The 27878-nt window shown below is 65.2% G+C and overlaps 1 protein-coding gene across 7 annotated transcripts; it reads right to left on the bottom strand.

The window, feature by feature from the left end:
* Window positions 1-1381: 1381 nt before the first annotated feature.
* Window positions 1382-19300, bottom strand: AAAS (aladin WD repeat nucleoporin). 7 transcript variants are annotated; one of them, XM_075901600.2, is made up of 18 exons: window positions 19207-19300; window positions 18657-18792; window positions 18169-18296; window positions 17051-17106; window positions 15605-15696; window positions 12821-12867; window positions 11083-11181; window positions 8317-8526; window positions 7444-7587; window positions 7108-7228; window positions 6344-6468; window positions 5480-5540; window positions 4738-4828; window positions 4168-4261; window positions 3366-3433; window positions 2574-2655; window positions 2306-2390; window positions 1382-1759 (listed from the first exon to the last, which is right to left on the bottom strand). In XM_075901600.2, exons 2-18 carry the CDS (start codon window positions 18777-18779, stop codon window positions 1616-1618), a joined length of 1770 nt encoding a protein of 589 aa, XP_075757715.2. In that variant the 5' UTR covers window positions 18780-18792; window positions 19207-19300; the 3' UTR covers window positions 1382-1615. The 7 variants fall into 7 exon arrangements, with proteins under 7 accessions (XP_075757715.2, XP_075757718.2, XP_075757717.2 ...); XM_075901603.2 differs by lacking the exon at window positions 8317-8526; XM_075901602.2 differs by lacking the exon at window positions 19207-19300 and having other exon boundaries at window positions 12792-12867.
* Between the last annotated feature and the right edge of the window lie 8578 nt (window positions 19301-27878).

Here is a 27878-nt window from a genome sequence, read left to right as displayed (position 1 = left end):
CCCCCGCTGCTCTAGCCAGCGGGCTGGGCCCGAACTCAGCGCAGGCAGGCCTGGGCAAGGAAGGCACAGAGGGCAGCTGCCCCCCCCCCCCGCTCTAGCCAGCGGGCTGGGCCCGAACTCAGCGCAGGCAGGCCTGGGCGAGGAAGGCACAGAGGGCAGCTGCCCCCCCCCGCTCTAGCCAGCGGGCTGGGCCCGAACTCAGCGCAGGCAGGCCTGGGCAAGGAAGGCACAGAGGGCAGCTGCCCCCCCCCCGCTCTAGCCAGCGGGCTGGGCCCGAACTCAGCGCAGGCAGGCCTGGGCAAGGAAGGCACAGAGGGCTGCTGCATGGAGTGCGGGGGAGGCCTAGGGCACCATTTCGGGGGAGCACACATACGGGGGGCGCTGCTGCTCTCCTTCCTCTGCCTCCGGCTGTGTCCTCTGCCCTCCCTGCGTCAGGGTAGGTGATCCAGTACCGGTGACTGCAGCCCCCTCCCTCAACAACACGGTGGGAGAGACACTAGGGGCTGGGGCAGATCCCGATGGGGGAACACTCCCACCCAGCCAGCCCCTTCCACCTGCCCGGCTAGCGGCTTAGCAAGGCAGCCTATGGGAAGCCCCGGGAGCCCAGCTCGGCCGGGGGCAGCAGCAGCCGCGTGCCCGAGCCGGGGAGCAGCGCCCCAGGGCCCACCGGCTCGTCACCTCTGGCCTCAAGAGAGGAAAAAGGGGCCTGCTGAGTGTGGACAGAGGAGCAAAACCAGGCCTGGCCACCCTAAGGGGGACCAATGGCCACCCTAGGGATGAGCCGGGTGGAAGCCTGATTCAGGGCAGCCCTAGCCCCCCTGCCCCAGCATCGTTGTCTCTCCCCCTCCCCCCCCAGCAATCACTGCCCTACTCCAGGCCAGCCCTAGCCCCCCGCGCTGTAACAGGCACCGTGCGAGCTGTCAGCAAGAGGCGCTCTTCGACCCCAAGCCAGGCACCTTGCCCGGCTGCCCAGGCCCTGACTAATCCACACACCAGAGGGGCCAGGGTTCCACGCCCATGTGGACCAGTCGCGCTCAGACTCAGGCGTTGGGCCCAGCAATCCTCACAGCAGCCCTGGTGAGCCACCGGGGGCGGGAGCCGCTCTGACCTGGTGCAGACCAGCGGGGACAGAACTGAGCTAGCGCCCAGGGGACCCGTTGATGAAGCCCCCGTGCCGAGCAGCCCCGCTCGGCGCCGCCCGCAGCGAGCTGGAACCGCCAGCCCCACCCGGGCCCCGGCGCAGCACTGACGGGGGGAGCCGGGGAAAGGCGCCTGCAAGTGGGAGCCCCCCGCAGTCGTGCAAAGGCAGTGGCTCGGGGCTGAACACGCCGCCCGTGAGCCCTGCGGCTGCCGAGCAAGTGGTGCGCGGGTGAGGCGGGGAGGCGCAGGGACTGGATCTTTAATCCCGCCCGCACCGAGCGTTCACAGGCAGGGCCGCGCCCCGGGCTGCCTCCTCAGGCAGGTGCTGAGAGCAAACAGAACAGAACAGGTCCTTCCAGGCCCCCGCCCAGACGAGTCTCTGGCTCCCCAGCGGATGGGCCGGCCAGGCGTGACGTCCCGGGGCCGAGCACCGTGGCTGCCCGGCAGCAGGGCACGGGAACGGCCCTGCTCCTCTTCACAGCTCCGAGAACAAGGGCTGCTCCCGCACGCTGGCGCTGCTGCTGAGGGCGGCCACAGGGCTGTGCCGGGGGCTGAGGCCGGGAAACTGGGCGCTCACAAAGAAAAAGGGGACGTGGCTGATCCTCCCTGTAGACCAGCACTGAGGGGGGAGACACACATGAGCACCGGCTCAGCTCGATACAGCCCACGGGACCCGCCCTGCAGCAGCCCCAAGGCCCATCCAGCCTGCTGTCCTCAGGGGGGGGAGAACAGGGCGTTTGGGGGCCCCCGTGTGGGGTTGTCAGGATAGCCACCGCCCCCTCCCCATGCCAGCAGCTCCCAAGGCCCACGGCCCCCTGGGGTCTGTGCCGCCGCCCCCTCCCCATGCCAGCAGCTCCCAAGGCCCACGGCCCCCTGGGGTCTGTGCCTCCGCCCCTTTCCCATGCCAGCAGCTCAAGGCCCACGGCCCCCTGGGGTCTGTGTCACCGCCCCCTCCCCATGCCAGCAGCTCCCAAGGCCCACGGCCCCCTGGGGTCTGTGCCTCCGCCCCCTCCCCATGCCAGCAGCTCCCAAGGCCCACGGCCCCCTGGGGTCTGTGCCGCCGCCCCCTCCCCATGCCCCCCGGCCCAGGGGGGCAATGGCAGCCCCATGCCTACGGCCCCAACCTCCGAGCACCCCCGCGCCCGCCAGGCCAGGCTGCACTCACCACAGTCAGGAGGGCCCCCTTCTTGAAGCAGGGATGGAAAGCAAGCAGCTGTGGCTGAGCCCCCGGCTCGCCCTGCAGGAAGCCGCTAGAGGGGACAGAGGAGACAGTGACGAGGGGCCGCGCACCCGCCCAGCGATTCCCCGCCCTCACGGGGCTCACGAATGCCACGTGCCCCCCCCAGGGGCAGCCCCCTGCAGGGAGGGGGAAGGGACACTTGGGCCTGGCCAAATCCCGCCCCCCGGCCCAGCGGGTGCTCCAGAGCCCTCACCACGGCAGGAGCTCAAACACGGGGCTGTTGCGGGTTCGAAACACGGCGACAATCGTCCTGCTCTCGGCGGCCTCGGGGCTCCCTGCAAAGGGGAGAAAGCGCGTCAATGGGGCGCGGGCCGGCAGCTGGTCTGACGGGGGGTTTGTCAGCAGCTGCAGGACTCTTCCCTGAGTCGGCCCCTCTGCGGGGAGGCGGGTGCGAAGGGCGGGGACGCGCCCGCGTGGGAGCTAACTCCACTGGACATCGGGCTTCCGCCTGTGGCCCATTCCCGCGCCAGCCTCCGCATGGGGACAGTCCTACGAAGGGGCGGGGGCCTGCCAGAGGCGCGAAGGAACCAGAGACGGGACTCGAGCTGGCCACCACGACAAGCCTGGACCCGGAGCCGGGCGCCTGCCGGACGTGAGACTCCTTTAGCAACTGCAGCCCTCGCCGGTGTGCCTGTCGATCAATAACCCTTCCGGAGGGGGCGGGTTAAGATCGGAGGCAGAAATCGGCCGGGACCGTGGCTGGGCAGAGCCTGCTGGGAGCTGGTGCGCTGGTTTCCTGACCGGCAGGGCGGGCGAGACTCCGAGCGCTCGGAGTGACCGGCCACAGCTGGTCTCCAGGCAGGCGCACGCGCGTGTACAAGGCCCACAACTGAAGGATTTGGGGGGAGGCGCTGGGCCAGCAGCAGCTTTCCGGGGGCCTTGCTCAGCACGCTGGGGGGCAGCGCCCCAGACACGCTCCCCTGTAGCGCGTGGGGCTCCGCACGAGAGGAAACAAGCCTCGCACGGGGGCCGCTCAAGGCTTTACCTCTGATGACAGCCGCAAGCCGCTCGCCGCTGGGGTCCCACGCCATGGAGTGCACTTCCCCGCCGATCCTAAAGCAACACCGGGAGCTAGCTCAGGAACCTGCCCCCGCGGGCGCCTCCGTTCCCACCTGCCCTCTGCATCACAGAAGATCTGTCCTAGGGGCAGGGCAGCGTAACTGGGAAACCCCCAGCAACGCGCCCTCTGGCCCTCACCACCCACGTGTGCAGTGAGTGGCTGCGCGCGCACCGAGGCGTGTGGTGCGCGCGCACCGAGGCGTGTGGTGCGCGCGCACCGAGGCGTGTGGTGCGCGCGCACCGAGGCGTGTGGTGCGCGCGCACCGAGGCGTGTGGTGCGCGCGCACCGAGGCGTGTGGTGCGCGCGCACGAGCCAAGCTGCGGGCGCTCTGCTAATCAGCTGGGCAGCACTGGACTCTGAGCGGCCGCCCAAGCGCCCGGCTTACAGGGAGGCCTGCTCCCCTGGCTTCCACCCTGGGCCCCGGGGCTGAAATCAAATAGCTGCCGTGTCCGCTCGGTGTGATCCCGTCCTTCCCCCTCGGGGTCACCCCAACCTGCAGCCACCCAGGATCAGAGAGAACTTAGCAAGGGACTCGCTGTTTGGCACCAGGCTCTGGGCAACGATTTTCCCATGAGAACCGCCCGCAATAGCAAGCGGGAGACTCAGGCCGTGCAAGCCAGGTGTTCCCCGGACACACGGATCGCGAGCAACACGCACGGGGCTATTTCATCCTCCAGGCAAGGGCGGTGTCTGCGCCCTGCCCTGGGCGCTGCAGCTCTGCTCTCACCTCTCCTCCCCGTACAGCGTCTCGAAGCCGGTCTCAGACAGGTCGGCCACAATAGAAGCTGTTTTCGACCCACCGACTTGCCCTTGCAGCTCACCTGGAAGAGAGGAGCCCGAGATGGGTGAATTCTGCCGCTCGGCTACCCTGAAGCTGCCTACAGCGTTTTTTTCCTGGCTTCAAAGAGAAATCAGACGCCCAATTCCCAATGCAAGTCCCCAGCAGCTGCACACTTGACTCCTCCGAGCCTCCGACAACCTCCCCGCACTGGGCTACCTCGGAGCTACAAGCATCGGGAAACTAACGAGTTCTCCCCCGCCCCACGCCTGCCTCAGATAGCCAGCCCTACAGGGCGTGTTCTGGAGGGAGCGGAGGCTGCGCCCCAGCGCTGGCTTTGGCTGGTCTGCGTTTGACACATTTCACAGCCAGCTCCCAGGCCAGGAGGAAAGGAGCAGGAGCGCACGGGAGGAAGGCCGAGATGAGGCTGGAGAGCGCCTGAGCGACCGGCGTGGCCGTGGGAGTCTCACAGCCCGGGGGAGCCGGCGAGCTCCTCTCGGAAAGTTTAACCGAACTCACCACTGTACTCGGAGAAGGACAAGGAGTAAATGACCGATTCCCCCTGGACCGTAAAGAGCAACCGGCTGCCATCGGGGCTCCAGCACCCTGTCTGCGGGGAGGAAAGGCTCACCGTTACATCCAGCATCAGCCACTTGCAGAACACGGCGCCCTTCGTCCTCAGAGCTGGCTGGGGACTGAGCCACGCAGCTTCCCCCGGCGGTTCCTGGACACCACGCGGCTCACGCCCCAGTCACCCCGCTCAGAAACGCCGCCGGGAGAGATGGCGAGTCCAGCAGCCAGCGGCTGGAGAGGAATTCGGCCAGGACCTGGGGCCGATGCCCCAATTCAATCAAAAGCAGCCTGGGACTCGTAACGAGCACAGCTCAAGGCCTTGGCTTGACCCTCACGAGAGCCGGATCACGGTTCCCTTTTAGCCTCGCCTCCCGCTGGCTCCCCACAGACCTCCGTGGCTGCCTGTGACAGCGCGGGACTGGAGGCTGATGGGCCCTAGAGGAAGGGAGCAGCACAAAGAGCCACTGCCCTGCTGTGTCCGGAAGGGGCCACCAATCCGGAGAGCGAAGCAGAGCGCCCCGCTCACCCCAGGCGGGGGGCGGCCGAGGCAGGGCGACTGCATCTGCTCCTGCTACGTGGCAGGGCCGTGGGGGGACCTCGCTGGTCAGTGTTTGACCTTTAACCTGCACCAGAGCAGGCTGCTTGGGGCTGCCCATTACTGGCTGAGCGAGCGAGGACCGACACCTACCTTGCAGCGCCCCTTGATCGTGGGCCACCGCTCGCACGTCCACATCTGAGCTTCCCACACCCTGCGAGAGAGACAGGCTGGGGCGAGAGAGACAGGCTGGGGCGAGAGAGCCCTCTCCCCCTCCCCCCCATGAATCTCCAGCAGCCCCATTTCACGCGTCAGACGCAATAGCACGAGACGTGGCCCAGGGACCACGCAGCCGCCACCGACAGACGGGCCACGGTCCGCACGGACGGCTGGGGGCGTGTCAAATCCGGGCCCGCCTCTGCCTGAGGGTCTGTCTACACTACCCCGCTAGTTCGAACTAGGGTGGTTAATGTAGTCACACGAACTTGAAAATGAAGCCCGGGATTTGAATTTCCTGGGCTTCATTTGCATGTTGCCGGGCGCCGCCATTTTTAAATGTCCGCTAGTGCGGCTCCGTGCCCGCGGCTACACGCGGCACGAACTAGATGGTTCGGAATAGGAAGCCCAATTCCTAGTTCGAACTAGGGGGGGAGTGTAGACATACCCTGAGCGACTAAGCCGCAGGGCGCAGTGTTTGGAGCTAGGCCAGGGCAGGCGTCTGGGCGGAGGGGAGGGACAGACGCAGCCAGGCCAGGACACCTGCCCGGACGGCAGCGTCCAGCTCCCACCTGCCAGCAGCAGAAGGGCAGACTGTGGAGAACCCCCCGTCTCACGGCACTTCGGCCCCCCCCGTGGGTCCTAGCAGCCTCTGGTTCCCAGACAAGGCGCAGACGCGCCAAGAAAGGCAGCGACTTGCTCAGATCCAAAGGGGAGACTAGACCTAAGGACCTCAACGCCGGGCCCCTGCTCTAACCACCAGACCACACTCCCCTGGGTCTGAGGATCCCTCCTCCTCACCTGAACACGGCGGAGGGCGTGGCTGCTAGCACCCTGCTGCCGTCCGGGGACCACGCAAGGTAGGTGACTCCGCCCCCTCCGAACCACTGCAGCGGGACACAGTTTTCCGTGGACACGTCCCACACCTAGAGAGGGCGGGAGGGAGGGTAACATGGGACAGACAGGACTCTCCCCGCAGCTGGGGGCGGGGGAAGATCGGAGAGTCCCTGCTTGCTGGGGGGGGGGGGGAGGGTTGAGCTGGGTGGACCCTGCAGTGACGCTGCGCTCCCTAAGACCGGCTCTCAGGGCCTTCACAAAGAGGCCAGGCTAGGGCGGGGGCTCCGACTGGCAAAGCCCCTCCCCGATGCAGTAAGAGCAGGACCCCAGTGAGCGTGAGGCTGGGCACTAGGAGAGGCAGCCGTGCGACAGCCCTGGGCAAGGGGTCGGTGGCGCCGGCTGGGGACTGGACGCGGGCGCAGGAGTTCCTTCCAGTCCTCGCCGGCTCGGCAGCCAGGCTGCCCTGTGCGCCACTGGCCCAGCGAACAGCCCCCAGGGGAGCCCCACGAGCACCCAGCTGTACAGGCTTCAGGTAACGGGGCAGGACTGGCAGGGATCCAGGGGCCCAACAGGACACAGCTACGCGGGGAAGCCTTTGAACTCTGCTGCTAGGGCACGTGGCCTACGTGGGACGAGCCACTGGAGGGCGCCACGAGTGAGATGACTGCAGTTCTGGCTGTTCCAGCCACTCCCCCCACCAGAGGCCACCCTGCGCCCTCCCTACTCACAAGCATGGCGGTGTCCACAGGCGAGGCTGAGAGCAGCATCTCCCCACTGGGGGCCCACGCCAGGCTGGTGACGGGGCTGTGGCCGGGATGAGCAAGCACCTGGGCGCAGCCAGAGGACGGCCTGGAGGAGAGAAGAGAGCGCGCTTGCGAGCAGGCTCCATCCGGCTGACGCTGCAGGTTCGCTGCCAGGTGGCTTTGATCCAAACCCCGCTGCACGGGGCTCGGAATGGGGGCCTGGTGACAGGCGAGCCACCGTCGTACCAGACACGTGGGTCCTGGCCCTGGCCGGCAGAGGAGACCGCTGGGGCCCACCCAGGTCTGGAGGCGGAGGATTACCTGGTGGAAAGGGACGTGGGGTCCAGGTGCCAAACCAAGACACAGCTCTGGCATGCCACGGCAAGGATGGAGGCACACAGCGGCTTCCAGGCCAGGGCGGCCACGCTGCGCTGCAGGCGGTGTTTCAGGATGGGGACCGTCGCGCTGCAGGAGAGGAGAGAAGGGGCGACGTGGGAGACCACGGCAGCAGCAGCAGGGGGTGCCGAGAGAGCCTCCCACACCCTGCCGACCGAGCGGGGTTCATGCCTGGGATGTGCACACAGCTACCGCACAGCCCGTGTGTCTACACGGAGAGAAGGGCTGCCTAGCGGTTAGGGAGCTCGCCAGAACTCCACAGACAGAGGCTCAGTTCCCTCTTCCCACACAAGCTTCCTGTGCGATCTTGCGCAAGACCCTTGATCTCGGAGCCAACAGGGATAACAGCCCTGCCCTGCCCCACAGGAGGGCTCTGAAGGCAAACGAGCTACCGACTACGGGGTGCTCGGGCATCACCAGAGGCAGACGTGATCCCAGAGCCCGTACGCACGCCACCGACGCGTGGTCCCCGAGGGCGGAGCAGCAGCTGTGTCTAGCCCCGCACAGCGGGGGAGGGGTTAAAGCACACCCGGATGTGAGCACAACACACCGATTCCGGAGAAACGTTCCAACCGTCTGCAGCAATCCCAGAGCCGACAGGCGCTCGGTCCGTACCTCGCCCCAGAGCCACCCCAGGGCACGACCGAACGCCGAGCCCCTCTCAGCAGGACGCTGGCTTTGCTTTGGGGGAGTCCCCGGACGCAAGGACCAGGCCTGGGGGAAGCTGGCTAGATCCCCACCCGGGGACAGTGCAGCTCCAAGGCTCAGAGGTGCGCGAGGACAGAGACGGCGGCGCACCTAGTCTGCGTAAGGGCCGTGCCCGGCGCTCCCTGCGGCCCAGGCCCAGCAGTGACTGGGCAGGATCTGGCTGCTGCTGGCACGGAAGTGCGGCCGGGGGATGCAGCTGGTGAGGGGGAAAGCCGGCAGCATTTCAGAATGCGCTGGGAGAGTCTTCTTTTAAGGAGGGCTTTATCTGCCTGCGGAGACCCACGCAGCGAGCGGGGAGACCTGCAGGGGAGACGAAATTCAAGGGATGCCTCCGGGGGAAAGCGAGACGTCCCCTAACGCAGCCTCTCGCGGGCCAGGAGACCGTCCGAGCCTGTGGGAAGAGGGGCCAGCCTGGCGGCGCGAACAGGGAGACGGGGGCTTATGGATTTCTAACCTGAAGTCGAACGGGGGATGCTGGGGGCGCTGGGACGGTTCTGGCATTGGTCTGCAGGAGGCCTCCGGGCCAGAGGAGCTCTGCTGGCAACACAGGAAGAGCCTGCAGGAGCTACCGGCTCTCCGACCACGGCCCGTGCCCAGGGGACAGGCTGATACGAGGAGCTGGGAGCTGGTCTGAGCCCCCTGCGGGACACGCTTCCCCCTCACTAGGCCCCCAGGGCCAGGCCTTGCTGGCAGCCAAAGCCCCCCTCCCTGGGCTAAGCGCGGCCAGTGCTGGTTTCCTGCACACTGGACAGCCTGGAGCAGAGGGGGGACCGGAGAGAAAACGGGAGACAGACCTGCCCGAGACTCCCGTAAGAATCCTGGGACCACCAGGAACCTGCCAAGAGCGGACCACGTGCGAGCGGTGGACGGACTGGCTAGCGCAGGGAGCAGTGCCGCGTCACAGAGCCAGCACTGGGCAGGAGAGGGGGAAACCAGTGGTGTCCACCACGCTCACACACGAGCTGGAGAAGGGGGTGCACAGGGAGGTGGCAACATTTGCCGACGACACCAAACTGCTCAAGATAGTGGAGACCAAAGCAGCCTGCAAAGAGCTTCAAAAGGATCTTGCCAGACTGGGTGAGTGGGCAACAAACGGCAGATGAATTGTACCGCTGATCAGTGCAAAGTAACGCCCATTGGAAAACATCATCCCAGAGCGAAGGGGACTAAGTTAGCTATAACCACTCGAGAGAGAGCCTGGAGAGTTCTCCGAAAACATCCACTCGATGTGCACAGCAGTCAGAAAAGCAAACACTGCTGGGAATCACGGAGAGAGAGAGAGAGAATATCTTACCACCTCTATATAAATCCATGGCACGCCTACATCTTGAGCACTACGTGTAGATGTGGTCACCTCATCTCAAAAAGATCTCTTGGCATCGGAAAAAGTTCAGTAAAGTGCAACAAAAATGATTAAGGGGATGGAACAGCTGCCATGAGGAGAGATTAATAAAACTTGGACTTTTCATCTTAGAAAAGAGGGAACCAAGGGGGAATACGATAGAGGTCTATACAATCATGAGCAGCGTGGAGAACGTGAATAATATTTTCTTGCTCCCGTAACAACGAGGGGTCATCACATGAGATTAATGGGTAGCAGTTTTAAAACAAACAAAAGGAAGTTTTCTTCTCACAGCGCAGTCAACCTGTGCAACTCCTCGCCAGAGGAGGTTGTCTAAACCAAGACTTGAACAGGGTTCAAATAAGAACTAGATACAGTTAGGTTAGGTCCCTCAGTGGCTGTTAAGCCAGGCTGGGCAGGGACGGTGTCCCTAGCCTCTGTCTGCTGGAGGCTGGGAATGGGGGACAGGGGAGGGATCACTTGATGGTTCCCTGGTCCGTTCACTTGGCCACTGTGGGCAGACAGGACACTGGGCTGACCCCGCGTGGCTGCTCTTATGGGGCACGCAGAGGAATGGTGGCACTCGGTGCCAAGAGACCCAGAATGGAGGTGCTGCCTTGGCGCTGAAGAACAAACCCCAAGGCCCCACCTTCCCTCCCGGCAGGCCAGGCCAGGGCAGGGCGACTCTGTGGGCTGAGTAAGGAGCAGGGAAGCCTCAAGGCACCGAGAGAACTTCCTAGGAACTCTCCTTCCCCCCGAGCTCCACGCAAAGCCACGGGCTGCGGCCTCCAAGCTCTGAGCAATGTGAGAGCAGAGGGGCCTGGCACGGACAGTGGAATTCCAGCAGCCTGGCCTGTGGAACTAGGGGCCGGACCCAAAGTCCGGGATGTGCACCCCCCTCGTCACATCCCCGGGGCCACATCGCACTGGAAACCAGCCCCTCCCTTTGTCGGCACCAGCCGGGGACTCAAGGGCTCCGGGCAGAGCGCAGCTAGTCGGGGCTGCAGCCTGTCCACAGGGACTCTGCAGCAGGAGCGCTCGGAGCCTGGCTGATCTCACACGGGGGTCGGGGTGGGGGTGGGGATGTTCCCTTGAGCAAAAGGGAGGCCTGGTCCAACGACAAGGAGAGGACCCCAGGTGCAGCCCCCGGACTCCTCTGCCCCAGCAGTTACCCGAGCGGGGCCAAGCGCAGCGCTCCCATAAAGGCCAGGAGCCCCTGACAATCTCGCGTATGGACGCAGACCAGAGCAAGGCAGGGCCCTGGGGGGAGAGGCCGAGTCAGACACAGCTCCAGAGGCCTGGCCCCGCACAGCATGGCAGGAAGGACTGGGGACCCCCGCGGCTGCAGCTCCTTCCCACGCGCAGCCTGGCGCACAGGGCCTCAGAGGAGCGCTGTTGCCAGCTCCTTGACTCCCGCTCCCGAGCGGGGCTCCCTTAGCAGCGAAGGCATCCGGCCTCAGCGCAGGAGCCCTCACCCACACATCAACTCCGCAGCCCCGCCCCCGGCGCCTCACCTGCTGCTGTTGTAAACCCGGATGGAGTCATCCAGAAGGGCCACAGCAAACTTGCTGGTGTGGGGGTGCCAGGCAAAAGCCCGGATGGAGCAGCCGGCCCTGGAAAAGCAGCGGAGAGGGAGGGTCTGAAAGGCTGGGATGCACAGGGTGCCTGATGGCAAAGAGCAGTGCAGCGATGGGCAAGCTGGGCTGGGGGGTGGGCTGCGTAAGTGCCCCCCCGTCTCAGTGGGCTGCAAGACTGCGGTAACCACATCAGCCTTCTGGGCGAGGGGGGCTCTGCGCCTGGCGCAGGCGCACCCAGGACGTGCGGGGAACTGGCTGCAGAGGGCATGGCTGGTTTCACAGGCAGCGTTGTGTGCACTCGGCAGGCCCCGGCCTGGTGTGTATCACAGTTCTACCGAGAGGCAAACCCGCCGAATCAGCCAACCCTTAACCAAAACGTCTCGCGGGCCGCACACCTCCCCCGAGGGGCCGCAGGCTGCCCGTGATGGCATTACAGGATGTTTTCCAGCACGCTGAGCATCAGGCTCAAGCCCCGGCAAGGTCTCCTCAAACTTTTGTCCTTCCCGAGAAGAGAGAAACCATATTCCCACAAGTTTCCTACAGGGTGCTATGGTATCTAGCAAAATAAATGTCGTCACTCCCCCACTGTTGTGTAGGGCAATGTGGAACCCCTCAGTCCCACCCCAGAAGTAGCTGCATTTCAGTAGTGCTGAACTTGTGCATTTAGGAAGGATGGGTGCTAGCCTAGGACTTGGAAAACCTGGGGTCAGTTCCTTGCTATGCCACATACTTCCTCTGTGACCCTGGTCAAGTCACTTAATCTCTCAATAATCGCCTGGCCTTCCCCACAGTGCCATTGGGAGGGTAAATGCATTGTGGATGGGAGATTCTCCAATACCTCTGTCAGGCACTGCTATCACATCACGTATAGCAATACCTGGCAAATGCCTTTCCGAATCCAAGCTCCGGAACACGGAGCTCAGTCTCCCACCTCCGGCAGCACCAATTCAGAATGTGCCCGAGGATGCCAAATGTTGCGTGCGACTGTGCTGTGCATTGAACTGACCAGGCCGGGGGGGCTTGCTTCAAGCTGCAAGACGGCTGCTGTTTCCCCTTAGCCATGCAAGGAGCAACAGCTGGGAAGGGGCTGGGGCCAGGCCACCCCCTCGGATCTACGGAGAGCCCAGCCGGAGCGTGCGGCGCTGACTTGCCAACGGAGCCCTTGGAGTACGCGCAGGACCACAGGGTCAGTCTGTGGCCCTGCCTGGCCCCCCCGCTCCCAGAAAACACGTGTAGTGGAAAGGGACCGTGGCCCAGGGCCTCGCACAGGGCCCACCCCGCGCCAGAGCATTGATGAACAGTTCCAGGGGCTCCTGTCCGGTGCAGACGATGGAGAAACCGACCGGCCCAGTAACTCTAGGCAGGGCGGCTCAGAGACCCGAGTGGGGCCAGTGGTGGGGAGCCCCAGAGGAACATGGGGCTGCAAAGCGCGCGAGGAGCACAGCGGCCTGACCCCCTCAGGCTCCTTGTGGCAAAGCCAGGCGGCTCACAGCCTTCCCTCGCAGGCAATGCCACGGAGCCGCCTCACTGATGGAGAACTCGGGCAAAGTGACCCGCCCAAGGCCAAGCAAGGAGCTGAACTGGGGTCTGCCCGTCTCAGGCTACCCCCTCCTCCTGCAGCCCGGGAGAGCCCGTCAGGTACGCACCCGGCAGAGCCCCGCTGCAGCGAACTCACCAGTCCACAGCCTGGGAGAACTCGGCGATCATGTCCTCGCTGCAGAGCTTGGGGCAGACAAGAGAACGAACGTGTTAGCGCCAGAGAAGGCGGCAGCTGCCTGGGGAGCGGTATCAGCCTCGAGACATCGGTGGGAGTGCACGTCTCGCCCTCCTCGGTGCCTCTGGGATGCTCGGCCATGCTGAAGCCTTGCTCGTCAGTGTCCCGTTCTCCTTCCCCCCCGGGAAGCCTTCGCAGAGCCCGTGTCCCCACTGCCGCTGGCACTGCAGCGCCTGCGGCCGTACGAGCAACGGCAGCGGCACGCGGGCTGGCCCCTGCGAACACCCTGCTGCTGCAGCATCCCGGCTAGCGGTGCTCAGGCTAGCTACTCCGCCTGTGCCTCCGCAGGGCAGGCAGACCCCCAGCGCCCCCACACCATGGCTCGGATCTGCAGAGGGGCCTCCATGGCTTCTCCGGGGGCACGACTAACTCCCTGAGACCCTTCTGGAAATCTCAGCCACCATCAGCAAGGAGCCTGTAAACACCCTGCGTGTGAAGTGGCAACTTACTCTTATTACAGTGGCCAGCAGGGGTGGGCTCCGTCACACCAGGCCCTACCCTAAATAATGTGCAAGCCAAACAGACAAAGGGGCGGGGGGAAGAGAGGCACAGGGTGGGCCAGCAGGCCAGAGAGCGCGGAGCAATGCAGCTCGCAGAGCCCCAGTCCAGGACTAGCGATGTTTAAAAATGTAAGCGGCACAGGCATACACTACTGGCCCTCTCTGCCTCAGTTTCCCTGTCTAGACCGACACCAACCCACCTAAGCAAAGCCCTTCTGCACAGTCAAAGCAGCATTGTTATTCTGGACAAGGCCAGCCGCTTAGACGCCTGTCCCGTGCCCCGCGCTGCTGGCAGGCAATGGGATGGACCTAGGCATGCACGGACATGAAGCTGCCTTGTTAGTTGCGGCACCATTTCTATTCCTGCCCAGCTGGACCAACGTCACACCCAGCGCCAGCGCCAGGGAAACAGACACCCTCCCATTCAGAGCAGAGCACACACAGCTAACGTCACACCCAGCGCCAGGGAAACAGACACCCTCCCATTCAGAGCAGAGCGCACACAGCTAACGTCACACCCAGCGCCAGCGCCAGGGAAACAGACACCCTCCCATTCAGAGCAGAGCGCACACAGCTAACGTCACACCCAGCGCCAGGGAAACAGACACCCTCCCATTCAGAGCAGAGCACACACAGCTAACGTCACACCCAGGGCCAGGGCCAGGGAAACAGACACCCTCCCATTCAGAGCAGAGCACACACAGCTAACATCACACCCAGTGCCAGGGAAACAGACACCCTCCCATTCAGAGCAGAGCACCCACAGCTAACGTCACACCCAGGGCCAGGGCCAGGGAAACAGACACCCTCCCATTCAGAGCAGAGCACACACAGCTAACGTCACACCCAGGGCCAGGGCCAGGGAAACAGACACCCTCCTATTCAGAGCAGAGCACCCACAGCTAACGTCACACCCAGGGCCAGGGCCAGGGAAACAGACACCCTCCTATTCAGAGCAGAGCGCACACAGCTAACGTCACACCCAGCGCCAGGGCCAGGGAAACAGACACCCTCCCGTTCAGAGCAGAGCACACACAGCTAACGTCACACCCAGCGCCAGGGAAACAGACACCCTCCTATTCAGAGCAGAGCGCACACAGCTAACGTCACACCCAGCGCCAGGGCCAGGGAAACAGACACCCTCCCGTTCAGAGCAGAGCACACACAGCTAACGTCACACCCAGCGCCAGGGAAACAGACACCCTCCCGTTCAGAGCAGAGCACACACAGCTAACGTCACACCCAGCGCCAGGGAAACAGACACCCTCCCGTTCAGAGCAGAGCACACACAGCTAACGTCACACCCAGCGCCAGGGAAACAGACACCCTCCCATTCAGAGCAGAGCACACACAGCTAACGTCACACCCAGCGCCAGGGAAACAGACACCCTCCCGTTCAGAGCAGAGCGCACACAGCTAACGTCACACCCAGCGCCAGGGCCAGGGAAACAGACACCCTCCCGTTCAGAGCAGAGCGCACACAGCTAACGTCACACCCAGCGCCAGGGCCAGGGAAACAGACACCCTCCCATTCAGAGCAGAGCACACACAGCTAACGTCACACCCAGCGCCAGGGAAACAGACACCCTCCCATTCAGAGCAGAGCACCCACAGCTAACGTCACACCCAGGGCCAGGGCCAGGGAAACAGACACCCTCCCATTCAGAGCAGAGCGCACAGCTAACGTCACACCCAGCGCCAGGGCCAGGGAAACAGACACCCTCCCATTCAGAGCAGAGCGCACACAGCTAACGTCACACCCAGCGCCAGGGCCAGGGAAACAGACACCCTCCCATTCAGAGCAGAGCGCACACAGCTAACGTCACACCCAGCGCCAGCGCCAGGGAAACAGACACCCTCCCGTTCAGAGCAGAGCGCACACAGCTAACGTCACAGGACGTTCCATGGGTGCCAGCATCTCCCTTCCGCTGGGAGCCTGTCTATGCCTAAAGACACCGCAGCAGCAGCGAGCACGCTGCCTCTGCCAACAGGAGAGGCCCTCCAGCCCGTGGAAGGCCTGCGCCTGCTCTAGAGGAGACAGCTCAGTTGGCAGGGTCTACCCGGGGGTTAGATCCCTTTGACTGTGTCACTCGGGGGGGGGATTTTTCACACCTCTGAGACACACAGTTTCTGAGCGTAGAGCTGACCTCGAGAACAGGGCAGAGTCATTCCTCACAGTACTCACGGACAAATGGGGAAACAGGGAGCCGTGGAGAGAGGAGACCCACTGGCACAGAGCCAACGCCCAGCGCGAGCCTCTTTTCATCCACTGGAGATCTAGGCGGGGAGAGAGAATCGTAAGGCTGGGAAGGGAAGCGGGGAGATCAGTCCTTCTGGAACTGTCACTTTCCACGTCAGGACGCAGGACTGAAGACCGACGTGCGCACTAAGGACGCAGAATTCCGTGTAACTGATTAACCAGTTAAACGTAACGTTTAATAGGTTCGCTGATTAAAGGGGAGAAGGGCAGGGGGAAGTGGCCTCCCGGACACAGACAGGGGCTGCTCCGGCCGTCTGGCATCATCAAAGCCCAAATGTTTTGACAGGGATCTAAACCCTCCTGCTTCAGGGATTAAGCCAACTTCTTCCCAGGATGAGTCAGGAAGAGACTCTCCCTGCGGGGCAAGGTATCCCAGAGGGTTTCCTGCATCTGGTCCTGACAGCTGCTGGGAACAAGATGCAGAACCAGGAGCAAGGCAATCCCTCGGTGATTTACTCAGCTAGTCCTGGGGATGCAAGGGACCCCACGGGGCGGGAGACACGAGGCTGTTCTAGAGCAGCTGCTGTGCATTTGAAAGCAAGACGCCACCTGCAATTTACAGGCTTGACGTGTTATTCCACAAATGAGATTTTAAACACAACAGTAATCAGCCGCGAGCCCGGTGCCCCTGGGAGCAGTGCTGAGCCAGCCCGGTCCAACGGCATTAGGGACGTGGAAGGTTAACTGGTTAATGAGTGAGGCTTACCGGTTACGGTTAACTGGTGGGGGCTGGGGCTGCTCCAGCCCAGCCATGGCAGGCGGGGGAGGGGGAAGCCCCCCCGCCTGGACCCCCTTTGATCAGTTAGCTGCTTAACCATTATGTTTAACCCATTAAATGGGATTTTCCATCCCTAACCAGCCCCCAGAGACAGCGTCAGTCAAGAGACGTCCGTACAACAGTCTCCCTGCTCGTTACGGGTCGGGTTGCTATCTCAGGCCGCGCTGTGGGTGACGCCAGTTGGGTTTTACTCCCCTCTGCGAAACAAGCAGAGGTTTTGCTTTAAGCTTCCGTTGCTCTGGCAGCAGCCCCCTCTGTGGGTCCCGGGGCTGTAGAGAGGCAAGGGCGGAAGGGCAGCTTTAATCTCCAACTGAGCTTCGGCTGGTCCAGAAGTCAACTCGTCCCCACCTCCTCCAGCTGAGCTGCCTCAGTGCTAGAGCTCTGTGCTCCCTGACTCATGGCACCGGGAGAGGAGCCCCGGCAGGTGGGAGGGAAGGGACGCAGCACGGGGCCCAGAGGACGTGAGGTGGAGCAGCAGAGTCTCGGGAGACAGGGGCGAAGGGATCAAGGCCTGAAAAGCGCTAGGAGACAGCTACCCAATTCCTTTGCAACACGCCACGGGAGCTGCTTTCTTACCCCACGGCCAGACCCACCTTCCTCCTCTGCGCCTGCAATCTCGTTGAGCAGCCCACACATTCCCACATCGCGCCTGTGGACAGAAAGCTCTGAGTCGCCTACACAGCACAGTGCTACAGGCTGAAGCTAGACAGCAGGGATGGGGAGTAGCCCTCCCCCCAGCAATGCAGGTCACTAGCATGGGACTTGGGAGACCCAGGTTCTGTTCCCTGCTGCACCAGATGGCCCACGTGGCTATGGGCAAGTCACTCAGTCTCTCTGTGCCTCAGTTCCCGTGTGGGGAGAACAGCACTGCCCTGCCTCACTGGGGCAGTAAAAAGGGAGAGAGAAAAGAGATAAACCCCTTAAAGGCTGAGGAACTCACTACAGTAACATACCTAACCTAAACAGCCCACCCCCTCTCCCTAGCTACGTGCGCAGGTAAGAGGCTCTGGCATGAACAAACTGGACACAATATCCAAGGCCTAAAACAGTCTTCGGAGCTGCATGCAATCGCCCTGCAAGCCAACCTTGTTTGCACTGCTTCACCTTACTGCAACTACTCCTCAGCAAAAGCCATGCCTCCGACTCCCTCCTCTGCACTACGGTTCCCTCCCACCCACCTAGTCCAATACTCCAGCCCCTTTGCCTCCAGCTTATACCAAGCAAAGCACCCTCCGGCTCCCTGACGTCCCAGCCGCAAGCAGCTTCCTGCTAACCTCAGCACAAAGAAGGGACGATTTCCAAGTGACACGCGCCCGGCCTTGGAAACTGCAGAGAAGCCTGGGGCTCAGCACCCTTTCCCACTTCGGGCAGCTGCCCTTAGTGCCCTCTTGCTGACTGCAAACAAGGGTTGAAAGGGGAAATCCAGCACGGGCTGCCTCAGGCCAGTGGGGCTCCAAAATGCCAGCCATGGGGGAATGAAATGAGACCATTTTAATTCAAAATGGGGCCAGCTCAGCCAGGGCTGTCAGCAGAGCAGAAACCTCTCAGCCCCCCGCAACCAAGCCCGTCTTACGGGTGTGTTACGGTAGCACAGGGGTGAGCGAGCTGCAGCCCACGTCGGGCCAGTCAGAGCTTTTAATGCAGCCCTTGAGCTCCAAGGCCCCTGCAGGGTCCGGCGGGGGATCAGGGCCAGAGGCTTGCCCCAGCTCACCATGCATTGAGACATCTCTTCCAGAGGGTCTCCTGGTGGTGGATGAAGGCAGGCTTTGTGCTGTGCTCCAGCCGGCTGTGAGCTTTCAGGGTTTCCTTGGGGATGGCTAGGACAGGCAGGTCAGCCAACTGCAAATACAAGACCCAACAAACCGGCTGTAGTGAAACGGCTTGATCGGAGACCCAGCGGCTGCGGGGCTGGGAGCAGCACACAGAACCGAGAGCGCCCGAGTCACCCTTTGCAAAGGGCCTCTGAAAGCCGCTCCCCTCGCCAGGCCCTGGGCACCAGCAGGGAGCCCGCTGGCAGGAGGCAACAGCCCAGGGAACTCGCCGCCTCGCAGCTCTCGGGCCCCCACGTTACAGGCAAAGGAGCCAGGGTCTAGAATCCCCAGAGCCACCCGCAGAGCCGACCCTTCCGAGAGGCCCCAGGCTGGCGGCAGACCCTGGCGGGGGGAGCGGAGCCCGGCTGGCCCCGGGGGGGGGGCTCACCTGGTCCTGGAAAGCCAGCGGGAGCGTCTCGTAGAGGCGGCCGGAGACCAGGGCGTTGTTGAACTCGTACAGGGAGACGTCCCCGGGGGCGGGCGGGGGCGGGAACAGCGCCAGGGAGCACATCCTGCGGCGGGCTCTGGGGGGGGGGGGGGAGCGAGTCAGGGGGGCGCCTCTTGTGGGCCCGGGGGGTCCTGCCAGGCCATCGCCCCCCGGGCCCCTCCCACTGCAGGGCCCCCCCTCCCCTGGGCCCCCCCACTCTGCCCCTCCCCCCCGGGCCCCTCCCACTGCAGGGCCCCCCCCTCCCACTGCAAGGCCCCCTCCTCCCCCGGGCCCCCCCACTCTGCCCCTCCCCCGGGCCCCCCCACTGCAGGGCCCCCCCCTCCCACTGCAAGGCCCCCTCCTCCCCCGGGCCCCCCCACTTTGCCCCTCCTCCCCCAACCCCCCCGGGCCCCTCCCACTGCAAGGCCCCCGGGCCCCCCCACTCTGCCCCTCCCCCAACCCCCCCGCGCCCCCCCTCCCCTGGGCCCCCCCGCGCTGCCTCCCCCGTTACCCGGCACCGGCCGCTCTTCCCGGGCCCGACGGAAGCCCGCCCGGGACACGCGGCGCAGCTCGCGCTCGCCCCCAGCGGCGCCTGGCGGGGGCGGGGGGAGCGGCCCGGCAATTAAAGGGGCCGCGACCGCATTTCGGCCCGACCTCCCGCGGCGCCCCCGCCCCCCCCCCCCCCCCCCCGCGGCCCTCGCCAGCTCCGCGGCCCCCCCCCCCGCCTCTCGCCCCCTCCTCCCCGCCCCCAAAACGGCCTCATCGGAGCTGGCAGCTGTGGGGCTCTGAGGCGGGTCCCCGAATCCCCCCAGCTCTCCCGCTGTCCCCCCCCGCGCCCGGGACCTCGCCCCCCCTTCCCGCCCCCTTTGGACCTGGGGGTGGCGAGAGAGCCCCCCGCGAGGGGCACAGAGACCGGCGCCGACAGCCGAGCCCCCGCCCCGCCGCCATCAGGTCCAGGACCCCGGCACGCTCCCTGGGCGGCGAGTCCCCGGGGCCGCAGGAGGGTGGGCACAGGGGAAATAGCAGGTCCCCTTAAGCGCAGGCTGCTACAGGGCCACTGAGAGGGGGGCAGAGTTAAGGCTCTGGGAGCAGAGTTAAGGCTCTGGGGGCAGAGTTAAGGCTGTGCGGGGCAGAATTAAGGCTGTGGGGGCAGAGTTAAGGCTCTGGGGGCAGCGTTAAGGCTGTGCGGGGCAGAGTTAAGGCTGTGGGGGCAGAGTTAAGGCTGTGCGGGGCAGAATTAAGGCTGTGGGGGCAGAGTTAAGGCTCTGGGGGCAGCGTTAAGGCTGTGGGGGCAGAGTTAAGGCTCTGGGGGCAGCGTTAAGGCTGTGCGGGGCAGAGTTAAGGCTGTGGGGGCAGAGTTAAGGCTGTGCGGGGCAGAGTTAAGGCTGTGGGGGAAGAGTTAAGGCTGTGCGGGGCGGGCACGTCACCTTCGCTGTGCACGTCCTGGCTGACGTGCCCGGGGAAAGGACGCTCTTGCTTTGGAACGCACCACCCCCGTGACCAGGCTCTTTGCATGCTAGCAAGCCAAGGGATCTGCATGTGGGGAGGGGTCTCTCTTGGTCAGCGGAATAAGGAGGTGTGGGAGTGTGTGGGAGCAGCCGGCTGCACGGGCAAGGGCGCACAGGGAACAATGGGGAAGCTTGCAGGCAACTGGACAAAAGGGTGTTGACCCCCCCCACACACACCCATCAAATCCCCAGCAGCCCCACATGCCTCCCCCACTGGCGCATCTGCACCCTGCTGGCACCCTGTGTGAGTGTGCGTCCCGCGGTCTGTCTTTCTGTGAGTCCCTTCCGCCGCCTGTCTGTGTGTGTGTGTCATTCTGGGCATGTGTGTCCGTCTCCGTGTCTCCTTCGCTCAGATTCCCTCCTGAATCTCAACCTCTCCGGTTTGGAAGACTCCCAGCCCCTCCGTGGGGTTCTATTTCCTTTCCTTCCATTTTCAGTTCACTTTTATTATATTTATCTTGGGGGGGCGGGTTAGCGGCCACAGAAGTTATGTTAATTTTTTCAGGATATTAAATAAACGCTGTGGTGGAGGGGGCTGTGGGAGGGGGCCAGCATTCCTGATCCATTACGCAGTGCGGAGGGTTTGATAGGAGCCGGCGATTTGGACGGCGCCTCTTGCTGGAAGACATCAGAACCGCCACAGGCCTGGCTCGGCCCTGCGGACAGACCCTGCTCGGGGCTCTGGTGGGGAAGGGAAGCAGGCAACGCTCCCCGGGGTCCGCAAGCCAGCCTTAGGGGCGGTAAAGGTCTGCGCTCCCCAACAGAGCCCTCAGAATGGGAGGTTCCCTGGGGCTTCTGGCACCGGAGTGGAATCTCTTCAGTGTGTCCCTTGGAGCCTGCGAAGTCAGCCGGAGTCTTTCCATTGGCCAGGGCCCATCCCCAGCATGTGACATGACGGCATTGGCTCTGGTAGCCCCAGCGGGGGGATCAGACCCGCCCCAGAGAGAAATTCATTCAAAGAGACAGTCTCTGGATCCAAAAAGAAACTAAAAGCATCTCTCGAGGCGAGGAGCATCTGGTAACTGGCTCGCTGGGCCCCCACCCTCGGGCTCCGGGGGAAATTGGCAGCATCCGCAAGTGGAAAAGGCTGAGCCTAGAACTGCCCGGCCACCCCCCTAGGTCACGGGGGAGGTACCCCTGCTCAGAGACAGCGCAAAGGGGGATGTTCACAGAGTTATGAGCAAACTGTGCGGAGAATGGGCCAATGGTGATTTCCAGGGAGCCTAACTGGGCCAAATCTAGCAGTATTTTTCCAGGCCTAACAAAGGGCACTTCTCTGGCTCCAGGGCTCCCACATTTCAGCAGCCGCTGCAAACCACGGAGGTGCGCCTGCTCTTCGACGACACAGTAGGAAAGAATTGTTTAACAAAACCGCCAGTTACTTTCCTTAGCCTCATTCTCGGATGAGACTTTTTTTGCGGAAAATCTCCCAGAAACAAACACGTCAGCCTGAGGCTGAGCGCGATCCCCTGGTTGCTCTCGGCCCAAATGGTTTACGGTTGGCAGAGTTATGCCCTAAAACAGGGGCTCTGCATGGAAATGTGTTAGGAACCCTGAACCCTGGGTGTTAACTGTCAGCTCTGCTATAATAGCGATGGAGCCTGTCCCCCGACCACCACACAACCTGCAAACAACACGCAGGGCTGGTTTGCCGCCACGGAGATGTGGATGCTTCTGAGATAAGTCTACAGCTGCTGTGTCCACCCCAGTTCAGGCTGGAAGAGAAGGATTTCCCACCCGCCGGCAGGTGGACTTGGAATCTAGCTGCAGGGGAAGGTTTGGGAAGCAGGATATGATCTGACCTGGGATCGACCCGGGATTATCATCCTCATTGACCAGTGGGCAGGGCAGCAGCCTAGGACGAGCAGAACAGGATTCGCATCCCTGCTGCTCCCCATTCTGGGGGCGGGGCAGCTCTGCAGGTTAGATTTCCATTGGAATCAAAGACCCGTTGACTCCGACAGACGTTAGGAGCCCACGTACCCTAGAGGATCCAGGCCTTGGTTTCTTTGTGCCTCAGTTCCCCAATGAAGGTAACTACGCTGTTGCAAGGACAACTACATTCCAAATTGCGAGGCGCCCAGATACCAGGGTGATGGGCTCTGTGTAAGTGCTAGAAGCACTAGGGGAGATTGACGGAGCAGGATGGGTCCAGTCTTTCCCTGTACTCTCCACTTTCCCTTCCCCATGCAGCCACCCACGCCAATCACTAGAGGGCAGGCTTGGACTGAGGTTCAGAAAAGGGCAACAAAAATGCTGAGGAGTCTGGAAGGGGTCCCATATGAAGAGAGATTAAAGACGGGGACTTTCCAGCTTAGAAAGGAGGAGACTGAGGGGGGATAGGCTCGAGGACTGGTGTGGAGAAAGTGAATAAGGAAAAGTTATTTACTCAATTTGGGGTCACCAAATGAAAAGAATTAGGAAGCAGGTTTAAAACAAACAAAAGGAAGTTTTTCTTCACTCTGCGCACAATCAACCTGTGGAACTCCTTGCCAGAGGATGTGGTAAAGGCCAGGACTTTAACAGGGTTCAGAAAAGAGCTAGCTAGATTCACGGAGGGTAGGTCCATCGATGGCGATTAGCCAGGCTGGGAAGGAATGGTGTCCCTACCTCTGTGTGTCTGGAAATAGATGACGGGGAGGGGGGATCGCATGAGGATTTCCCGTTCTGATCCCTCCCTCTGGGGCACCTGGCATTGGCCACAGTGGGCAGACAGGACCCTGGGCCGGACGGCCGCTCTGATGCCATGAATGGCCACACGCTTGTGACACTCAAGCCATCGTCACCAGGCCGTGCCGCATTCCCAGAAGTCTCCCTTCACGCCTGGCGTGAGACCTGCCTGTCCTGGGTTAGCCGGAGCCACGTTCATGCGGGACACGCCCCGGTGCTGCCAGCGGGTGGCGCCTGGGCCGCGCCCTCCCCGGCCCCGGGGTCCCAGGAGGAGCCCCATGGCCACGCAGTGTCCTGCTCGGTGCGGACGCGGCACAGCGGGGCCTGGTCCTCACCGCATGCCTTGGGGGCAGCACTCGGGGCCCGCCCTTCCCCCGGTGCCAGGCCGATGCTGCCTTGGTTCCAGGCTCAGGGGCCCTCGGGGCTCCTCCCCCTTTCCTGTGGGGCTTGTCGGGGGTCTCCAGGGAACCCCTCGCTCCTCGTGCTGCTCCCGGCATGTGGCCAGGGTGTCCCCTGCTGGGACTGCCACAGAGAGGCCCCCTGCCCCCAGGGGTGTGGGGTTAAGGCCCTGTCCCCCGGCCCCTTTGCAGCTCTGGGTCTGGCTGCAGAGCAGGGGGATGTGAGCTGGACTGCGAGGGCCGGATTCTGCCCTGCGGGAGTGAAGGGGTGGGAACACCGGGGTGCTTTTGTCATGCCCCATGCGGCCCCTAATGCCAGGCACTAGGTGGGGAGAGCCCCCTACACTGTACGTTCCCTGCACCAGCTATCCACCGCCTGTGCACGCCAGCGTCCTCTACTGGATGGAACAAACCCAGTTTATCAGTGTGTCATAGCCCCTATACTGCCAACAGCTGGATGAAGATTCTCCCCCAGCTTAGGAAGGAAGGGGCTCTAGCTTTGGAAGCAGCAGGCTCAGAGATCTGGCCCTGCTGTGAAGCTGGAGCAGCAGCCGAGTGCTGCAAGTTAGCCATGGGCTGCCCTGTGGCTTGTCACTGCCCAACTCGCGACATCTCAGCTCTCGCCTCGTCACAGCATCAGGCTCCGGGTCCGTCTCCCGCGGTGCCCTTGCCCGGTGGCCCGGCCGGGCGCGAGTCCACTCCTACCCCGGGCACGTCCTGCTAGACCGGCTGACGGGTCCCAGGGCATCTGCTGCCCCCGGGGCTGCCCCCGTCCCCGCTCCCAGAGGTACCCACGCTCATGGCTCGCCCCTCTGCCAAGCAGGGCGGGCACAGAGCAGCCCTGGCAGGGCCGGTACTGGGAGCACCCACCGTGGCCACTGCAAACAGCCCGGGGGGGGGAACATGCCCCCCAGACACAGCCCCCATTGAGAGCAGAGGAATTCCAGCCACCCAGCCTGCCCCGTGCACACACCAACGGGAGCAGCAAGCCGCCTTGGCCACAGGGGAGAACCCACATCACAGGGAGCCGCTTGGACTCTTGCAGGGACATTCCCCGCCCCTCCCGCCTCACCACCGCCCGGCGGCTGCCTGTGGTTTCGCGTCAGGGCCATGAAAGGCAGCGAAGACGATGGCGGGCGCGACCTCCCTGAAAGCCCTCGGCACGGGTGGCCCTCCCCCTCATGGCCCTCGGCACGGGACCCTTCCCCCCCCTCACGGCCCTCGGCACAGGCCCCTTCCTCCCCCTCACGGCCCTCGGCACGGGCCCCTTCCTCCCCCTCATGGCCCTCGGCACGGGCCCCTTCCTCCCCCTCACGGCCCTCGGCACGGGCCCCTTCCTCCCCCTCACGGCCCTCGGCACGGGCCCCTTCCCCCCCCTCACGGCCCTCGGCACGGGGCCCTTCCTCCCCCTCATGGCCCTCGGCACGGGCCCCTTCCTCCCCCTCACGGCCCTCGGCACAGGCCCCTTCCTCCCCCTCACGGCCCTCGGCACGGGCCCCTTCCCCCCCCTCACGGCCCTCGGCACAGGCCCCTTCCTCCCCCTCACGGCCCTCGGCACAGGCCCCTTCCTCCCCCTCACGGCCCTCGGCACGGGTGGCCCTCCCCCTCACGGCCCTCGGCACGGGCCCCTTCCCCCCCCTCACGGCCCTCGGCACAGGGCCCTTCCTCCCCCTCATGGCCCTCGGCACGGGCCCCTTCCTCCCCCTCACGGCCCTCGGCACGGGCCCCTTCCTCCCCCTCATGGCCCTCGGCACGGGACCCTTCCCCCCCCTCACGGCCCTCGGCACAGGCCCCTTCCTCCCCCTCACGGCCCTCGGCACGGGCCCCTTCCTCCCCCTCACGGCCCTCGGCACGGGCCCCTTCCTCCCCCTCACGGCCCTCGGCACGGGCCCCTTCCTCCCCCTCACGGCCCTCGGCACGGGCCCCTTCCCCCCCCTCACGGCCCTCGGCACGGGGCCCTTCCTCCCCCTCATGGCCCTCGGCACGGGCCCCTTCCTCCCCCTCACGGCCCTCGGCACAGGCCCCTTCCTCCCCCTCACGGCCCTCGGCACGGGCCCCTTCCCCCCCCTCACGGCCCTCGGCACAGGCCCCTTCCTCCCCCTCACGGCCCTCGGCACAGGCCCCTTCCTCCCCCTCACGGCCCTTGGCACGGGCCCCTTCCTCCCCCTCACGGCCCTCGGCACGGGTGGCCCTCCCCCTCACGGCCCTCGGCACGGGCCCCTTCCCCCCCCTCACGGCCCTCGGCACAGGGCCCTTCCTCCCCCTCATGGCCCTCGGCACGGGCCCCTTCCTCCCCCTCACGGCCCTCGGCACGGGCCCCTTCCTCCCCCTCACGGCCCTCGGCACGGGGCCCTTCCCCCCCCTCACGGCCCTCGGCACGGGCCCCTTCCCCCCCCTCACGGCCCTCGGCACGGGCCCCTTCCCCCCCCTCACGGCCCTCGGCACGGGCCCCTTCCTCCCCCTCATGGCCCTCGGCACGGGTGGCCCTCCCCCTCACGGCCCTCGGCACGGGCCCCTTCCCCCCCCTCATGGCCCTCGGCACGGGCCCCTTCCCCCCCCTCACGGCCCTCGGCAGGGGCCCCTTCCCCCCCCTCACGGCCCTCGGCACGGGCCCCTTCCTCCCCCTCATGGCCCTCGGCACGGGCCCCTTCCTCCCCCTCACGGCCCTCGGCACGGGCCCCTTCCCCCCCCTCACGGCCCTCGGCAGGGGCCCCGTCCTCCCCCTCACGGCCCTCGACACGGGCCCCTTCCCCCCCCTCACGGCCCTCGGCACAGGCCCCTTCCTCCCCCTCACGGCCCTCGGCACAGGGCCCTTCCTCCCCCTCATGGCCCTCGGCACGGGCCCCTTCCTCCCCCTCACGGCCCTCGGCACGGGCCCCTTCCTCCCCCTCACGGCCCTCGGCACGGGGCCCTTCCCCCCCCTCACGGCCCTCGGCACGGGCCCCTTCCCCCCCCTCACGGCCCTCGGCACGGGCCCCTTCCCCCCCCTCACGGCCCTCGGCACGGGCCCCTTCCTCCCCCTCATGGCCCTCGGCACGGGTGGCCCTCCCCCTCACGGCCCTCGGCACGGGCCCCTTCCCCCCCCCACGGCCCTCGGCACGGGCCCCTTCCCCCCCCTCACGGCCCTCGGCAGGGGCCCCTTCCCCCCCTCACGGCCCTCGGCACGGGCCCCTTCCTCCCCCTCATGGCCCTCGGCACGGGCCCCTTCCTCCCCCTCACGGCCCTCGGCACGGGCCCCTTCCCCCCCCTCACGGCCCTCGGCAGGGGCCCCGTCCTCCCCCTCACGGCCCTCGACACGGGCCCCTTCCCCCCCCTCACGGCCCTCGGCACGGGCCCCTTCCTCCCCCTCACGGCCCTCGGCACGGGCCCCTTCCGCCCCCTCACGGCCCTCGGCAGGGGCCCCGTCCTCCCCCTCACGGCCCTCGGCACGGGCCCCTTCCTCCCCCTCACGGCCCTCGGCACGGGCCCCTTCCCCCCCTCACGGCCCTCGGCACGGGCCCCTTCCTCCCCCTCACGGCCCTCGGCACGGGGCCCTTCCCCCCCTCACGGCCCTCGGCACGGGCCCCTTCCCCCCCCTCACGGCCCTCGGCACGGGCCCCTTCCTCCCCCTCACGGCCCTCGGCAGGGGCCCCTTCCCCCCCTCACGGCCCTCGGCAGGGGCCCCTTCCCCCCCTCACTGCCCTCGGCAGGGGCCCCTTCCCCCCCTCACTGCCCTCGGCAGGGGCCCCTTCCTCCCCCTCACTGCCCTCGGCAGGGGCCCCTTCCTCCCCCTCACGGCCCTCGGCAGGGGCCCCTTCCCCCCCTCACGGCCCTCGGCAGGGGCCCCGTCCCCCCCCTCACGGCCCTCGGCACGGGCCCCTTCCTCCCCCTCATGGCCCTCGGCACGGCCCCGTCCTCCCCCTCACGGCCCTCGGCAGGGGGGCCAATGCCACAAAGCGGCTCCAGCCGTGAGCCCGCTCCCAGGTTCCTTTGGCCTCAGTCCACGCCTTGGAGGGGGAGGGGGAGGGGTTGGGCCAGGGGCCTGACGGGCCAGCAGCCCTCTGCCATGGGGGTGGCTCTGCCCTGTACCGGAGATGGAGCCCCACTCCTGCGTGGGCCAATAGCTCCCGCGAGGAGCCCCCCAAGGGTGGGCGCCCAGCAAGAGCAGAACGACCACATGCAGCCCCTTTGCAGGGAGGACAAGGCCGCCCTCGGGATGCTGGAGCACGTAGAGGGACCAACCAGGCACAGAGCTCCCTAGACGGGGGAGGGGGGGAAACTGAGGCACGGAGGCTGGCCACGACTTGCTCGAGGTCACTCAGGCCAGCGGCAGAGAACCTAGGTCTCCTGACTCCCCCGCGCTAGCCATTAGATCACACTGCCTCAAGCCCCAGCCAAGGAGGCTGGACAGCCAGCCTCCACCCAGCCAGATTCCCATGCGGGGCGGGGGGAGGGGGTTCAGCATCAGGCACTGCCGTAGGGAAGCTCGCAGCACCGGCCAAGGACCCAGCTGGGAGAAGCTCTTGGTCCAGGAACCGTGTGGAGTGGCCGTTCCCGGGCACTGCTGTGGGGAAGCTCGCACGTGCAAACCCCGCCCCCATTCTCCGTCTCCTCCCCGTCTCTAATTC

Source organism: Pelodiscus sinensis, chromosome 31 (assembly GCF_052426305.1).
Source record: "Pelodiscus sinensis isolate ZL-2025 chromosome 31, ASM5242630v1, whole genome shotgun sequence".
Taxonomy (NCBI): Eukaryota; Metazoa; Chordata; order Testudines; family Trionychidae; genus Pelodiscus; species Pelodiscus sinensis.
Note: the sequence above shows the minus strand (reverse complement) of the source record. Positions and strands in the feature narration are given on the sequence as shown.